Genomic DNA, 17,310 nt, shown 5'->3' on the forward strand with positions numbered 1-17,310 from the left:
CGACATTAAATTTCGAACACTGCATTATAACGCAATTGGATAAACAACTGTGCAGGTATTTATACAAATAGACAACGGTGCCGGTGTCGATTCATTCTGACCAATCAGGGGAGCGATACCCACCTGCCTGGCCTGAATCTACGTGTTACGGCGTCATAACCAACCGTGGAACGGGGCCTTCTGATTGGTCCGCGGCGCCTGGCTATATGATAATGTGCAATAAAGGCTATTTCGTATAAACCAGTTATACCAGTCTCTTTCGCAAACAGTGCCAAAAGCCGTAACCAGGTGAGGTACCCGCTTCGCCGAAAATGTTGCGCACGTGCTCTTCCACACGTCATGTCTGTTCCTTTACCTGTTTTTACACACCTGGGTTTACTTTGGGTCAACGCCCGTCAGAGGAGGAAGTAAATTCCACACTATAGACACAATGTTTATACACTAATACCACAGTACACATGGCACTCAAAGAAAGGCTGACCTGTGCACTATAGACATTTATTGTAAGGCCTTATCGCAATAGATCTCGTTTTCAAACGGTGTCAATGCCCCAACGTACAAAGGGTAGGTTAAGATGTAAAAAACACGAACTCTTCTTCTAGGAAATGTTATTGCCTTGAAACAGGAATGGACAAAAGACAAAGTAAAAATACGTTGTTTTCCTTAGAATTTTCTACGACGAACCAATTGCTCTAATGATAATGACCATATTAATCATAGATTTTTTAGGTCAACGCTCGTCTTAGGAGAAAGTAAATTCCGTACTTAAGACACAATATTTATACACTAATACCACAGTACACATCGTCGCTACTCAAAGAAAGGCTGACGGGTGCACTATAGGCATTTATTGCAAAGCCTTATCGCCAAAGACCGCGTGTTTAAACGGTGTCATTGCCCTAACGCACAGTGGGGACAAAGGGTTCGTTGAGTTGTAAAAAAAAACGACCACTTTTTCTAGGAATTGTTATTGCCCCAACAGGACTGGACAAAAGACAGATGTAAAAATACGTTGTTTTTCATAGAATTTTCTTCAACGAACTTTACTACAATCGCTCTTATAATAATGGACATGCCAATCATGGATTTTTTGTCCCCTCTGTACAGCGAGGCTAAGTTAAAACATTAATTTTCGTGGGGGCGAACGAACAATGTTACTAATAAAAACGGCGTTATTGAAAAACAAATCATTGAATGATCTAAAACGAGCTTTCAGCCGTTCTAAAGAAAATATCAATATCTATCATGCAAAATAGCTCTGTGGATGATATACAAGTAGATGTGAGGAGGCTTCAGCTTGTTTTGTGTGTCTTTTGTGATGCTTTCAGGCGGTAGGTGTTGTAGTGAAGCCGGCGGAAAGAAAACGGGTACTCCAGAATTACGTCCCAAGCCATGCAAAACAAATAAAAACTCCATACTGTAGCTTACAATGTATATCTGCTTGGAAACGGAACCTGGGACAAATACAAGTAGTTGGCATCCATGCAAAGTATGTCAACAAAGCGAGTTTGTTTAGTGATAGACTCCGGATTTTCGCTGAGCACACATGCAGCTACAGCAGTGCATTCGAACCACTTGCTACTGGTATTTGGACAACGCCATTCAGTTCAAAGTTTAGTCAAGAATGTTTGCTCGATATCTGAACGTTAATAATACTACTGTAAGACTGTGTAACATTTCTCTGTAGGCCATTTTTAGACAAGATGTTCATGTCGACTTCGAGCGGTATGCACTCTACGTGCATGTCAAGAAGGGACGAATGAATTTTCGTTTTTCTGTACTATATTCAATATCAGATCGCGTGGCGTAGTCGGTAATGTGTTTATCGGCTTAGGACCAAAAGGTTCATGGTTTGAATCCTGCCGTGACACCGATTTTGTGCACTTGGGAAAGGCACTTAACACGACTTTCTCCACTTCACTCAGGGAAAAATGAGTACCTAGCTTCGGTTAGGGCCGTCTCTCGGATAGGACGCTAAAATTGAGGTCCCGTGTTTGGGGAGAGCCACATCCCACGCACGCTATAGAACCCACCACACGTCTCGGAAAAAGAGTAGGGGCATGCTCCGGTGTGCGATGGAGCAAAACCCTTCTGTCTGGAGTTGGTGATTCACTTCAAATCACCCGGATGGAGGCCTGGTGTACCTCCGTACCGTATCAGCCACACAGTGGCTTACATCATTCACCCGGACGGGAGACCTGGCGCATTCCCGCCTTGTATTCAGCTGGAGGAAAGGGTATGCCACTCCATAAGGGGCGGTATAACCCCAATGTAATACACCGTATGACTCTACTACTACTACGTACTATATTACACATTAAAATAGATATGATTGTGCTAGCAATTAGAGGAAACGTGGACAAACCAAGGAACTGGCGTTCTTGCGTTACAATTTTCGCGGTACTTTTTCAAAGAGCACGTCTGGAACAAAAGTATTATATTCAGGTCTTGACGTTATGTTATCGATTTAGAATGTTTATTTTGGGGTTTCTTTTGGCGGCTTATATCTGTGCAGCTTACGTCACTTCTATTTATACTACAGTTCTTCGATTTTACTCGTAGAGACAGTTACATATTTTGATGTATGCATCTTTCAATAGATTGTATTGTTTGTGACACTGATGTGGTTTAAATTTTTCGTTACCTCCGTCTGTGTGTGTGTGTGTGTGTGTGTGTGTGTGTGTGTGTGTATGTGTGTGTGTGCGTGTATGTGTGCACCTCTGTGAGTATGTGTCTGTGTGAGTGCGCGCGCGTGTATGAGTGTACCTCTGCACCTGTGTGTGTGTGTGTGTGTGTGTGTGTATGTTTGCGTGCGTGCGTTTCCGAATCTTTGTGGTCCGCATAACTTTAGCACCTTTGAATGGATTGTAACTATGAATAGGGGATATCATGAAAGAGGTCAGGGTCAATTTTGGGCCCCCTGGTGTGTGACCTTCGTACTACAGCAGAACTTTAAGTCTCAGAATTTCTCTCACCCTCCATCGAAATCTACCTTTTAACTTCTTACTTTAGAATATATAAGAGTTTTTATTATATTTCTTCGATGTATATTCCTAAAACATATTATATTGTAATAAAAAATTAACAACTTATAAAAGAATAATGTAAAAAAAACACCCCCTGAAAAACAGAATAATTTTAACATTCCATGGAAATTTTTGTGACCACCGAAAAGTTAAAACGAAAATAGATCTAGACAAATAATATGATACGCATCTAACAGACAGAAAAAGGAGACAAATATTGTATTCTATGAACGTTATATGTAGAATATACATATAGAAAATCATAACTTACATTCTTGGCTGCTAGTTGTGCTTCTTCTTAATGTTACCTGCTTCCGTTGGATTGATATTAGCTGCTCTGTCGAACTACTGTTGAACACCCGTTCAGGATTTCGCAATAATATTGGTCACGTAGGTATACATGTCCGAATTTGGTGACGCGTCATGGCGGAGGGATATAACAAATGGACCTTTTGAAATGCGAACAAAGGCGTGCGGGCCTCGCCTTGTTGTTTTAGTAACTTGTATACACCATGCAAACAATGCCAACCTCATGTGGCACTAAAACGTATCTGGGCGTAACGACAACGCTACTCGGAAAGGCAAGTGTCCTGACCAAGATTTTCTCGGTAAAATACGTGATATCCGGGTTCTGAAGAAAAAAATGTGTCAGTCTTTCCTTATTTTAGAATGGCGTGGTCTACCAGGAATTTCAAATGACCAAGGGTTACATCAGAGGTCGCGGGTTCGAAGCCCAAGCGAACAGGTGAACGTTCTTAGTCGAATGATTCTGTACACTGATAAGGTCCCCATTGCACTAGACGTTGATATTTGAGTAAGTCAACAAATTTTGATTTTGGTGTGTAAGTTGTTTTCATAAGTGGACTATTATACGTGATGTAAAAGTATGATTTGAAAGAAAACAAAACACACAGACATTAAGATATATTCCTTGTCAATAAAATCCATTGAGCAAGTCGTCGCTCAGAGTAGCAGGGCGGTCTCAGTCTATAGTCTAAAGGTTGTGTCAAGGAACCCGCTGAAAGGGTTTGAATGCCGTCAGACATATTATCGTACGTTTGTCATTCAGCACGGCTCTGACAAAACCGACCGTCTACGTGCTTGCACCGACAAAAAACTTGTCTGTCAGTCTTCAATCGCAAGACAGCCTACGTTTGCAAGATATTATGCAAGACTGTGCTAAGAGTGACCCCCCCCCCCCCCCAAATACACACACACTTTTTTCTGTAGCTAGTACGCATGTGGTGCGAGGATTGTGACCTGGGCCTTACGCAATTCGTACTCCACAAATGTGCTATTTTACTGGCTTGAGGTACAGAAACGTGCCGGTAATGGTAGTTGGACTCTGTGTCCTTTACAACTGAACATGGTGGTTTTTACAGACACACACACACAAGCACAGACAGACGCACACATACACAAAGAGAGTCACAAACACACACACACACACATACACACAGCAACTAACACACAGTCACAAACACATAGACACACACGGACAAACACACTCATACAAAAAGCACAAACATACGGGTACCCTTCGACATCTGTTTGACATGACTTTGATATCTATAAACGGTAGCTTAGCAAATAAACGTGATATCGTTAAAATGGCATTGTAAAACGTATGTCATATCGGGAAGGATCCCTACATTTTTGTTACGTGTTGTGTGGCCAAGGTGTTACTTTCTTCACACAAATCGCTCTATCCAAGGGACGTCCCTAATCGAAGTAAGGTACTCATTTTCACTTAGTTGAAGAGATGAAAGTCGTGTTTTAAGTGCCTTTCCCAAGGACACAACTTTAATGGAGAATGTCAGGAAAGTTGAACCAGGGATATGGACAATACCGTTTAATCAGGCAGACGCCAGCTAGCACAAAGGTTGTCAAGTTAATAATTAGAGAACAATAAATACGTCTGTGTAGCACAGGACTACTTCGCACCGCGGACGATTACATCTCAGTGTCGTAACAAGGCTAATCACAGATGACCTAATCGCAGATCGATTTTTTTTTACTTCCTTTACTAAGAAAAGCGTGATTGCAAGGATACCATTGGTTGTAAGACACATTTTGAATAAACACGTGCATGCAATAAAGATGAAGTCATGGGTTTTATGTGTTACCACACAAGACTCGGGTTTCCTGTTCCGGGAAAAACTTGGAACAACAGCTCGGAGTGACTCAGACGAACTTTGCTACCATAAAAAAAGTTCTCAGAGAGCGTGGAGAATTTTGAGGAGAACGGACGCACCATGGGTGGAACAGCGCCGACTGTCCTAGCTGTTTTAGCGATCGTTGTTTCTTCTGTGTCTGTCGGATTGGGACAGAGTGCGGCTAAAGGTGAGACTCCATGTGTATTTGCTTGTAAGACAAGTTAGTAATGTACTCTAAAGGTGGTATCTCACTGCACTCTAAAGACCACCGGTGCGGTACTGCTGGGTTCGAAAGATACTCAGCAATTTCAGTGATGGAAAACTTCACTCTGCTGATAAAGGAGTACCTAATGTAAAAGGACGTAAAAGTTCCCACCATGCTTATCTTAAAGAGTATTTTTTCTGGATATGCAGCTTGTACTCTCAAATACGTCATAAGACGATACTCTACAAATCAAAACTGCTGTAGTGATTGCACAAGCGTTGTGTGGCCCAGGGATTAACTAAAAATGGAGATGTTTGTCTTTTTTTTCACGGGTGAGGTTTTTTTTCACCATCACTGACACCTGTTCTTTTTTCTCTTCTCCAGGATTCCAGTTCCAATTTTCTCACTATGAGCGAGAAGTTGAGTATGAGGGATATGACGGCTGGTACAACAACCGCGCCCATCCGGAGTGGGGCATCGCAGGTAAACTCAGTTTGCTTTTCCGTGACTAGTCATGGCCGGTCAAATTAGACCCAGAGAAATAGTGAGTGAATAAGTAAGTTAATTAGTGAGTAAGTGAGCTACTGACTAGGTTTCGAGTGAGCGAGCGAGTGAGTGAGTAAATACGCTGTGAGTGATAGAGCTAGTGAGTGTGTGAGTCAGTCAGCGAATGTGTTAGTAAGTGAGTAAGTGTGTGAATTGGCCAATGAGCGAGCGAGTGAGTAAATACGTTGTGAGTGAGCGAGTGAGTGAGTTAGTTAGCGAATGAATTTACAACTTGAAGTTACTCAGTTGTAAGAGTGAAGGAGAGAGTGGGGTTATGAGTAATCGAGTATGTAAATGAGTAATCGAGTAAGTGAGTGAGTTAGTAGGTGAGTGAAGTAGGGAGGTAGGGACGGAGATAGCGAGCGAGCGAGCGAGGGAGCGAGTTTTTAAAGGGAGTGAAGCCTACTAGGCAGAGGAATCCCAGTCTGAAGCCCTGTTAGAGCCTTTTCTACGTTCCCGTTTCTATATTCCATCCACAGACAGCCCCCTGACCCGGCGTCTCCCGTCCCACTACCATGACGGTGTGTACCGCCCGTCCGGCTCGGACCGCCCCAACCCCCGCAGCCTGAGCGAGCTCACCATGAAGGGGATCACGGGAAACGGTTCCTACCGCAACCGGAGCGCCCTGCTCACATTTTTCGGTCAGTATTAAATTACAGTGGTGCATAGAAATGTTACAATGTCAATTGTCTTTTGATTGTGCTACCTTTTCGGCGCATCTTTAGCAAGGGTGCAATGCCCAATGTCACATAATAGTAAATAATACTCCACGATTCACGTATCTATGTAATAATTCATTCATTCGTTAATTTTCTTATTAAGATTTCATTCAGTATATTTTCATTTCTATTTTCCGTCTATCCCTCCTCCCTTCTTCCTTTTTTCTTTACTTCCTTCCCTCCCTTCCTCCGCCCCTCTATCTTCCCTTTCCTCCCCATCACTTCCTCCTTGCCTCCATCCTGCCTACCTTCCTTCTTTAATTTCCCTCCCTCGCTCCTTTCTTCCTACGTTCCTAGATCCTCTCTCACTTCTCTCCCTACTTTCTTTTATTACTCCTCTCCTTACTTAACCATAAACACAATTTGTGTATATTTCTTGATATACACTTTTGTTTTTTTTTCGTTCCCGTAAATAAACAGCCCGGTCGGATGCCAGTTTGGAAAGATGACTATAGCATTATGCCTCTAAAGAGTTCTTGGAAGTAACGTTTGTACACACTGAGAGTGATCCATTTCTCTCTTCATTTATACCCAGGCCAGCAGGTGGTAGAGGAGATCCTAGACGCCCAGCGTCCCGGCTGTCCGATAGAGTACTTCAACATCCCCATCCCCCGGGGAGACCCGGACTACGACCCTGACTCCCGTGGGGGTCGGGAGCTTCCCTTCCTGAGGTCCCGCTACGACATGGGGTCGACGGGGTACTCGCCTAACAACCCTCGCCAACAGGTGGGATTCGTTCGTTCCTCTTTTTCTTCCGCCGTCCCTTCCTTCTTGCCTTCCTTTCTTCCTTCATTATTTCCTTAATTCCTCCTTTCCTTATTTCCTTCCTTTCTTCCTTCCTTCCTTCGAGCTTCTTTTATTCTTTTTTCCTTCCTTCATTATTTCTTTTCTTCCCTCCTTCATTATTTCCTTTCTTCCCTCCTTCCTTATCTCCTTCCTTTCTTTCATTCTTCTTTTCTTTCTTCCTTATTTACTTCCTTCCTTACGACCTTCCTTATTTGCTTCCTTCCTTACGACCTTCCTTATTTGCTTCCTTCCTTCCTTCTTCCCTTCCTTATTTATTTTCTTCCTTCCTCCCTCTCTCCCTTCCTTCATTCCTCACTTGCTCCCTTCTTTACTCGTCTCCTTCCTTCCTTTTTCCTTCCTCCTTTCCTCCTTTCTCTCATCGTTCTTCACCTATTTCCTTCCTCCTTCTTCCTTCCGTCTTTCATTCGTTCCTTCCCCCCTTCATTTATCTAATTATTTATTTATTCATTCATTCATTCATTCATTCAATCATTCATCACATTCATTTTCATTCTATTGATTTTTTTCTTCCTTCATCCATTCATTCATTCATCCATCTATCACATATGTATCCATTTATTCATTTATTCATAAATCAACCCAGCGACTGACTGAGATTACAAACAAAGTGTACATTATATATAGGAAAATCTTTTTATACATTCGTCAACCAGTTACATGTAGTACTCACTTTGCTTACGTTTCGGTGTTTCTTTACACATCTTCCTCGCACCCTCTGACCTAGAGTGTTACTTCTTGTCACGATATGTAGTATATATAGATGTAGGTGGCGCTTTTGAAACGTAAGCAAAATGAATACTAAGGCCTACGTCACATTACATAGGGGGTCCGCGCGGTGTCTAACCGATGTAGGCCCCGGCCGGGCTCTGAAGCCGGGTAGACATCGGCTCACGTAGTCACAAATCATTTTTTCTTCACGCGTCCCGTCAGAGGTCCCGGGGGGCCCCGGTGGGCATTCCGGTGGCTTTTGTGCAATAGTCGTATGCTTTAACCCTTTATTGCTCGATGTTCGGCAGGCAACCGTGAGCTGCCCTGTGGATGTCCACGGGTACCCCGTAGGGGTCTGGCAGGAGGGCGGCCGGTTCACCCCTTGTAAACAACTGTATGGTCCCTGTCGTACGCCCCGCGAACCACGACCATCATGTGTTTTTTTTTTTTTGGGGGGGGGGGGTATATAAGCATTCGTTGGCTCGTCTTCGTTGACTTTTGCAACTGTGCCACGAGGTACTAACACTACTAGAAGCGGAAAATGCCACTGCACTTCGACTGACAGGGTGAGCACATGCCGCTTGCTCAGCTCAGGCTGAGGTTGGCGACGGCTCGTCACCGTTTCATCCTTGTTCTTGCAATTGCTACATGGGTAGTGGAAGAGGAGAGACAAGCGGAACGGCAGTGCCAGAGAAGAATATGTTGGGTTAGGCTCCGAACCATGTTTTTGGGTCTACGATACGCTGATGAGCAAGCTATAAATGCGAGAACATTCTTGCGACTTTAACCCTCAAGCACCCGACCTTTTTTTGCGACTAAAATGACCGAGTGGGGTCCAAACGGACCCCAAAATGTTTTGTTCATAAAATCTCAGTACCATTTCTTATCGGCGATCATTGTATATACATTGCTTCGTCAATGTAAGAGGAAGATTTTGAGATGTTAAGGTGTTGCTAATTCCAACTCATTATCATAATTTATGCAAAAGTTCAGAAGGACCACGTTTTGCACTAAACCTTTTCCGACCAGATAGTGGAATTTTGAGGCCCTCAGCAACACTTATGTCGCATAACTCATGAACGGCTAGAGCTAAAGCTACGAAATTTGGTAATTTATCACAAAATATTGTTTGCAAAAGTTTTTGGTCAATAAAGTAAGTTTATCATTTTCGGAGGTTGCCATGGCAACCATATTCTAACAGGCATATTTTGCCAAAATTTGACAATTTCAATTTAAACAAGGTTTTGTTGGTAAACTACACCTGTTTTCTGACAACAATTAAATTCTATGAAATTCGATGTTATTTTCAGGACTTAAAATTTATAATTTATGCTAATTTCATGACGTCATTGGTCAAAATCCAAGACGGCCGCCCTGATTAGGCAAATGACGTCATAATGTCGTCACATTACATGTTGATGACACAGAAATTTTTGTGATGATTTAGGTTTACATTCTTATTATTGTCTGAAAGTTTGGTAGTCATACTGTAAGTGGTAAAGGAGTTAGCCTCCAAAGTTAAACTAAGGAGAAGGTATAAGACATATTGACTGACAAAGTCACGGAAGGATTTTTTCTTCAGATCAAAAATGTTCAAATGGCACTTCCAAATGTACGCCTGGGGTCCAAATGGACCCCACTCGGGTGTTTGAGGGTCCTTTATGCGCCTTATGCGTGTGGGAACTTCCATTGAGAAGAGTAGAAAATGAATGTTTTACTGATGATATTTCCTTAATAATTTCCCCGCCGGGAACCGGTTCATTTTAAGTCCGACTTAAAACCAACCGGGGCCCCGCCCGAGACGAAAAATAACCCGGCAGCCGCTAGGAGACCAGCAGGAACCCGACCGGAAGAGCCAAAAAACAGTCCGTAAATTACCCGGCAGGGTCCCTATGTGGAAATGTGACCATGGCCCAAATTGTCTTGTTTGATGACCGAGGGACCCCGTCAGCGGCCCCGGCGGTGTTCCGGGATGATACAACGGATGCAATAGTTTGTAATGCAAGAAGGTTGGGCCTGTACCGTCGAGTACCGCAGGAGTACCGAGCGGGTACCGGGAAGGTACTGTAGGGGACCCTGCCGATGTGTTCACGGTTAGTTGACGGCTTTGATTCGGCGTATTTTTCTGCCCGGGCCACGGTTGATTTTATGTCCGACTTAGAATCAACCGGGGCCCCGCCCGAGCCCCAAAATAGCCCGGCAGCCGCCGGGGGTCTCACGGGGACCCGCCCGAAAGTGCAACAATTCAGCCCCTAACCTACCCGGCCGGACCCCTTTGTGCAAATGTGACGTTAGCATTACTGGTGGTGTAAAAGAATTCTCCAATAACCTATATTCTACCAACCTGGTGAAAATATTTTTGATATTGAATATTGGTTCTTTGATTTATGTTTCAGTTGAATGAAATCACACCTTACCTGGACGGAGGACTGATGTACGGAGTGACTAAGGCCTGGGCGGACGCTCTCAGGTAGGCACATCTTTAATCAACGTCATGAAGTCACTTGTAAACTCCATGGCCTTGTTCTCCCCTGAAAGATGAAAGGACACAGTTGTTGTCAAGACAGACTATAAACGGAAGTTCTGCTGCAGTGCCAAGGTCACACGCCAGGGGGAGTCAACCTTGACCCTCGTTTTCCCAAACCCAATCCACATAGCAAAATTATAATCAGAAGGTTCTAAAGTTATGCTTTACGCATTGAAGCATTAGTAAATACTGGTCAGGGCCAAATGAAAAAAAAGTCAGACAGATAGACAGACAGGCAGAAAAATAGACAGACAGTCAGACGGGAAGTCAGACATATAGACAGACAGGCAGAAAAATAGACAGACAGTCAGACGGGAAGTCAGACATATAGACAGACAGGCAGAAAAATAGACAGACAGGCAGATGGGAAGTCAGACATATAGACAGACAGGCAGACGGGAAGTCAGACATATAGACAGACAGGCAGACAGACAGGCATAGAGACACAGACAGATAGGCAGACAGAGACAGAAACACACACACACACACACACACACACACACACACACACACACACACACACACACACACACAGGATGGGGGATGGATAGATGCTAAAACAAAGCCTTCTTTGAGAATGTAAAAAAAATACGTTTAACCCGATCAACCGCAGGTTGTTCAGTGAGGACAGACCAGGCCGACTGATATCGTGCGGTGACCAGGGCCATGCGGAGTGTGGAGACCTCTACCCCGCCTACAACACGCTGGGTCTGCCCTTCGCCAACCCACCTCCACCTCGAGACCACATACTCAAACCGTCCTACCGATTCTTCAGTAAGTATATTTTTTTGTTTATTACCTTGCTAAGAAGGTTATGTTTTCAGTTGTGTATGTCTGTATGTAGTAAGTTAACACAATGAAGAAGGAATGCCTTTGTGGATCTTCGACTTTGGTCCCCCTAGCGGTTGTTTTTAACTGCAGGGGTTGATTTTTTTAAGTTAAGTTTGGGGTTAAGTTTGTAGTGTTTCTGATGTGTTTGATTCCTCTAATCACGGTAACGTAGAAACGGTATCAAGCCCCCGACACAAATCAAGAACTGAGCTCGGCCGACGTGTCGGCTGGCTCCAAACGGGCGTTTCCGGCCAAAGTACGGCCGAAGTCCTGGCGATTATTAGCTATTTTAGCTGCCTCACGTTTGGATTTAAAACTCGTATGTGGCAGGTAATATTCTTAATTTAAACTTTCCGGAATATAACACCGAGCCTATCGTCCAGTTTGTGACGGAGCAGATTTTCAGCGATAAAAAAGGTCGACTCTTGGGTGGTTTTGAAATTAGGCGAGCTCCAGTTGACCTAACAATTCGACGGGCGTTCGATTAAATTGTGACAAAAGCTTTACAATTCATTCTCAGAGATCCTTGCGGAAAAACGCAACTGTCACTCAATATTCCGTGATGGAACAAAAGTGCAGGTGCACAAAAATGGAAAACTTACAATGATAACATATTCAATACGTTTACGAGTAAAAATTGACGCAGATGCTAGTATATAGATGAAAGAGAACTACAAGCGATTACTATTGTTACATACTGCTTCATTTAATTCCATGGTCATAAACAAGAAATGTCTTTGCATGGTGCAAATACAAAGGCTTTATATGCTCTATTCATGAGAAGCTCCAATCGGCCTGCAGGTTGCTTTTTTTATAAGGTCATACATTACATGTAGATCGTTTAACTGATAATTAATTGATGCTTGACAACCAAATTCAAAAACATTTATGTTAGACACGTAAACAAACCTTTGTATGTCATAGATATTGATTGTCTTTTAACACGCAATACTATAATATCGCGATCGTGTCCTCATTTCACCTAAGAGCCGACCCTAACATGAGGTCATAGTACAGTCCATTTCCCGTGCACCGTCAAATTTGGCTCAGTTTGACGAGTCCTATCATAAAGCAGACGGGTTTATCAGATTTCCTCTTTCATAACACAAATGAGATTCTAATTTTCATTATTACCATCTGACTTTATTATCAAATATCACTAAGTCTATGTACATACCAAAAATCATGATGATCTGATTGTATAAAGCTAAACAAGCTCCTGCTGTTCCAAATAAATTAGACAGAGGGGGAGGGAAGCTACACCACTTACTTTCTGTCACAAGAGCTATTACCCACTTGTAAATCAGGACAATAGCGATATCAAAACCAGAATTACCACTTTAGTGCTGTCATTTAGAAGTCGCAAGGGGGCCCAAAAATCTAATCATTTTAAGGCCTCATCAGTAGATACCCACATACTAAACGTCAATGCAATCCACCAAGGCGTCATAGCGTTTTGTTGTCCATGCATAAACATAAATTCACACATGCATGCAAACATAACCGAAATATAACATTCCCCTTCTGGTGAAAATTACAAGAACGTCGTAAATGTGAATACATATAATACGATAACAGAAACGAATTTGTCACCATCATTCCAGAAGAGAGCAATTAAATGCTTATTGACGATTATATGAGCTCTAAACGAATTTCATTTCATCTAAATCGATTTTCTATCTTTTTTTTTTCAGAAATCGGGAACCCCCGAGGAAACGAGAACCCGTTCCTCCTGACATTCGGCATCCTGTGGTTCCGCTGGCATAACTACCTGGCGGACCGGATCCACGCACAGTTCCCGGACTGGCACGACGAGAGGGTGTTCAACGAGGCGCGGAAGTGGGTCATCGCTACCCACCAGGTCAGCCTGTTTCTTTGTTACTCTGTGACCGGAGGGAAACCTATGGCGACAGAGTATTGTTTTTGTCCATGTAACGCGCGTTAGCATCTGTATCTGTATCTTCCCTTTGCCGCATTCGTATGTAGTTTGGCATGTCGTCTGCATTCAGTTGCGTGATGATGCACGTTCTTGTTTTTCTTTACGCGGTAGCTGTTTTTGTAATCAATGTAATAATTTCAAAAATCACACCTACGTCCTCTGCTAAAATGGTTCCAGGTCTGCGTTATGATCGCGCCTCTAATTCAGCCTTAATTGGTTTCTTGTTTTGTTTGAATCGCAAACCCGGTAAACAGTCTCATGGTGAGTCTGCTTGTGTTTCCGGATAGTTGCGGCCAGCATATGCAGCATAGCTTTCAGTTAAACCCCCTGGATAGGTTGTTGTGATATTTCTCTTCGCCAAGAAGAGTATGAGATTGCTGACTTGGGTCTGTATGTAGGTCAACAGCATATAACTCGAGAAATTGTGGATGGAACTTTGTGATTTTTGGTAGATGTGTAGCAGTTGTCGAAAGGAATGCGAAGTTTGAAAACGGTTTACCTGGCGTTTTCCTACGGTACTGCAGCGAGCTTGGTATGTTTTTTGCGGTTTGTTTTTGTCAGCATAAGTCAAAATCTAGCTGGGCGATTTTCACGAAACTTGGTAGGTGTGTAGCGGTTTTCGAGAGGAAGGTCAAGTGCGAAAATGGTTTACCTGGCTCTTACCTATGGTGCTGTAGCGGGATTTGTATGTAAGTGCGTTTGTCTGTATGCAAGATAACTCGAGAACCCTTGAATGGATCCTGATTATATTTGTTAGGTGGATTGGGGTTAGGAAAACGAAGGTCAAGTTCGATAATGGACACCCTAGTGGCTGCCTAAGGTACTGCAGCAAAACTTTTGATTTTGGCACTTCGTGTTCTGGACATGCTGTGGTCATGGTTTTTGAGTGGTAGATAGCTCTTGGAACAGAGAGTAAGTGCTGTGAGTTTGGACCCCCTAGCGGCTTTTTGGGAACTGCAGGCACTGATTTCCGTTCAAACTTTGGACGGGGATAACTTGAGAACGTGTAAACAGATCATCAGGATTTTTGGTATGTAGATAGAATGAGTGATGACTTATACAACGTAATACTAATTATGCAAATCAGTAGCTAATTTGCATAATTAATGAGGAAAGTTCATAAATCCGTGCCAACAGCATATAACTCAAGAAGCTGTGTATGGATTTTCATGATATTTAGTATTTAAGTAGCGGCTGCGGAAAGGAAGGTTGTGTTCGAAAATAGTTGACGTAGCATTTTCCGTTAGGACGGTAGCGGGCCGAGTGTGTGCGTCCTTTTGTTTGTGGAATGCATAACTCGAGAAGCCTTGAAAAAATCCTGATGATATTTGGTAGGTGGGTAGGGGTCAGGAAAACGAAGATAAATTATGATAGTGGGCCCCCTAGCGGCTTCCTAAGGTACTACAGCAAAACTTATTAACAGAAATAAACTGTGCTCTATATATCTCATTTTAACCTATATCTATGGACACAGCTGTTATACAGATGGTTTGCTGGAGGACGCCCTTACACTGGGGACAAAGTCTAAATTGACAAGCATGAAATTCTGATTGACCAGGGATGCTACCAGGTCATCTGTCAGGTCAAAGTCTGGTTTTGGTAATGTTTGTGTGTTTGTTAGGAACACAGTTCATGCAGTCATTTGCTATTAAGTAATACATGAATAAGACCTTAAAGTCTTAAATAAAGGCATGATTATTTGGCGAAGAGATGGGTTCGTTGAACTCTAGTTTAGTATGTAGGCAGACGTTGGAAATAGCATGCAGTATAATGTTATTGGAAAGACAAAGGTAAAAGCTGTGTCTTCCCCGGTGTGTGACCTACACACGACAGCAAAACATAATTTTTTATCTTTTGTCCTGGACATGCTTTGATCTTGTTTATTCAATAGAGTCAATAATAGCTTAGATTGTTGTTGAAGGTTTAGATATTGAATCTCTTTTAACACGCAATACTGTATCTATTTGCTATATGTCTTGATTAATTGTGGCTTTTAATGACAACCAATTTGAAACAATAATTTTGCATACGTCAATAAATGTGTATGTCATAGATATTGGTGATCTTTTAACACGCTATAAAATATCTATATCGTGTCCTCATTTTACCTAAGAGGCGACCCTAATATGAGATATGAGGTCACAATACAGAAACTTATTCCGAGCAGTCGTCAAATTTGTCAAAAAAACTAAGTTTTTTTCGATAATATCATTTATGCATTAGGAATGGTGGTTAAAGTTGTGATAGTATCTTTAGTTTATTCAAGATTTACTGTTTTATGTAAATTGAAGAACACAGTTTTTTTCACAGAAAATTGTTCTCTACGACTGGCTTCCAGCTTTCTTAGGGGAGGATCCTGCAAATTACACAGGTAATGATAAACATTTAAGATATTGCAATTTCCAAATAATTGTGATACATTGAAAAAATAAATAAATTTGAGTTCGCGGTCGACCATTTTCTTATAGTCTTAGTCATAGTAAATAAGATCGGGCAGTTTTAATCCGGATTTTTAAAACGCTTACCTTGTCATCAGATTAGCATAGTAACTATTCTGAAGAAACTGGATAACATTTGAAGACGTCAATCTTTTTTGTGTGTGTTAACGTTAACTGACAAAGATAATTGCTGAAAATGTGAAGGATGAATCTATTCTACCACCTATGTGTGAAAAAATCTGAAACATTTGATTTCGTGATTGTTTCCGTTGACAATGACCTCAATAGTTGAAATGACCTTGCTCTCTTGAAGGTTACAAGTCATCTGTACATCCGGGTATCACACACGTGTTCCAGTCTGCCGCCATGAGGTGGGGCCATACCATTGTGCCACCGGGGGTGTACAGGCGCAGCAGAGTGTAAGTTTAACGAAGACTTTAAACCAACCACTGAAATAGATAGCATAGTAAACAGTCCTGTACCTCAAACTTGTGGAAGCCTTTAACATCATCTCCAAGCAGATGTTTGTAGGAAGATTATAATGTTTTTCCAGCTGTCCATTTCTGTTACAAAACTGTCTCCCAATATCTGCTTGGAAATTAGCTCAATCTGATTGTAACATAAAGTATCAAAGATTATATTACTCATATGAAAGATTTTATTACCTAAATGGCAAATGCAATCCCTTACAACATGTAAGAACTCTGCCTACCTAATGGTCGAATTTACGGATCCACATAGCTAGGTAGCAGTGTTGCGTTACCGCTTACGCCACAGGGACGTAAGCTTCTCTCTCTCTAGGCGTAAACGCCGTGGACTTGATGCCAGTAGACTGACCAATACTAGCTTGGGTCGTAGAGTTAGCCATGTATTTTAGTCATATTCCACAGCCGTAGACTTTGCATATACTAGTATACCGCACACTAGGGCTGGGTACCGGTACAGAAAATTCAGGTCCAGGTCCGGTTCAGGTCCAGAGGATCAGGTCCAGGTCCGGACCTGAACCTGGACCTGATTCAGGCTGACTTATGCCAATGGTCCATTTCACTACAAAGAAATCTGTTTGGTGGAGTATTAGACTTACACTGGCGTTTTAAAATCCTACATCGTTAACTGTACTTGTACGATTGGCTGTAAAATTTGGTAGAAATTACTATAAACTCTACTTCACTCTTCTTTTTTTCTTCCACCTGCAAGCGCCAAAATTTGTGAATGCCTGATAAAACAATCCGTTAATTTTCTAATCGGCCCAACATCCAGTCCACCTAATTTTTTTAGGTCCGGTTTTTTCTGGACCGGTCCAATAAGAAAAACCGGTTTTGTACCGGTACGCTGTACCGATACCCAGCCCTACCGCACCCACATAGCTAACGAACACTTTCTGTGTATTATTCGTGCAGTTCACAAG

General features: G+C 42.4%; 2 protein-coding genes across 2 annotated transcripts in view; one reads left to right on the forward strand and one right to left on the reverse strand.

Annotated features, from left to right (window-relative positions):
• Positions 1-3,459, reverse strand: part of LOC118410065 (dual oxidase maturation factor 1-like) — a 14,608-nt gene extending 11,149 nt beyond the window's left edge. Inside the window, exon 1 of the mRNA XM_035811544.1 lies at positions 3,298-3,459. The gene's annotated coding sequence lies outside the window, so the exon portion shown is untranslated. The remainder of the gene's footprint in view (positions 1-3,297) is intronic.
• A 1,654-nt stretch (positions 3,460-5,113) lies between these two features.
• LOC118410673 (dual oxidase 2-like) overlaps positions 5,114-17,310 on the forward strand; it is a 30,715-nt gene continuing 18,518 nt past the window's right edge. The window contains exons 1-9 of the mRNA XM_035812478.1: positions 5,114-5,369; positions 5,772-5,870; positions 6,413-6,574; positions 7,188-7,378; positions 10,564-10,637; positions 11,308-11,468; positions 13,220-13,386; positions 15,775-15,835; positions 16,216-16,321. Coding sequence (XP_035668371.1) covers positions 5,282-5,369; positions 5,772-5,870; positions 6,413-6,574; positions 7,188-7,378; positions 10,564-10,637; positions 11,308-11,468; positions 13,220-13,386; positions 15,775-15,835; positions 16,216-16,321 — 1,109 coding nt within the window. The 5' untranslated portion in view covers positions 5,114-5,281. The remainder of the gene's footprint in view (positions 5,370-5,771; positions 5,871-6,412; positions 6,575-7,187; positions 7,379-10,563; positions 10,638-11,307; positions 11,469-13,219; positions 13,387-15,774; positions 15,836-16,215; positions 16,322-17,310) is intronic.

This window comes from Branchiostoma floridae, chromosome 2 (genome assembly GCF_000003815.2).
Source record: "Branchiostoma floridae strain S238N-H82 chromosome 2, Bfl_VNyyK, whole genome shotgun sequence".
Taxonomy (NCBI): Eukaryota; Metazoa; Chordata; class Leptocardii; order Amphioxiformes; family Branchiostomatidae; genus Branchiostoma; species Branchiostoma floridae.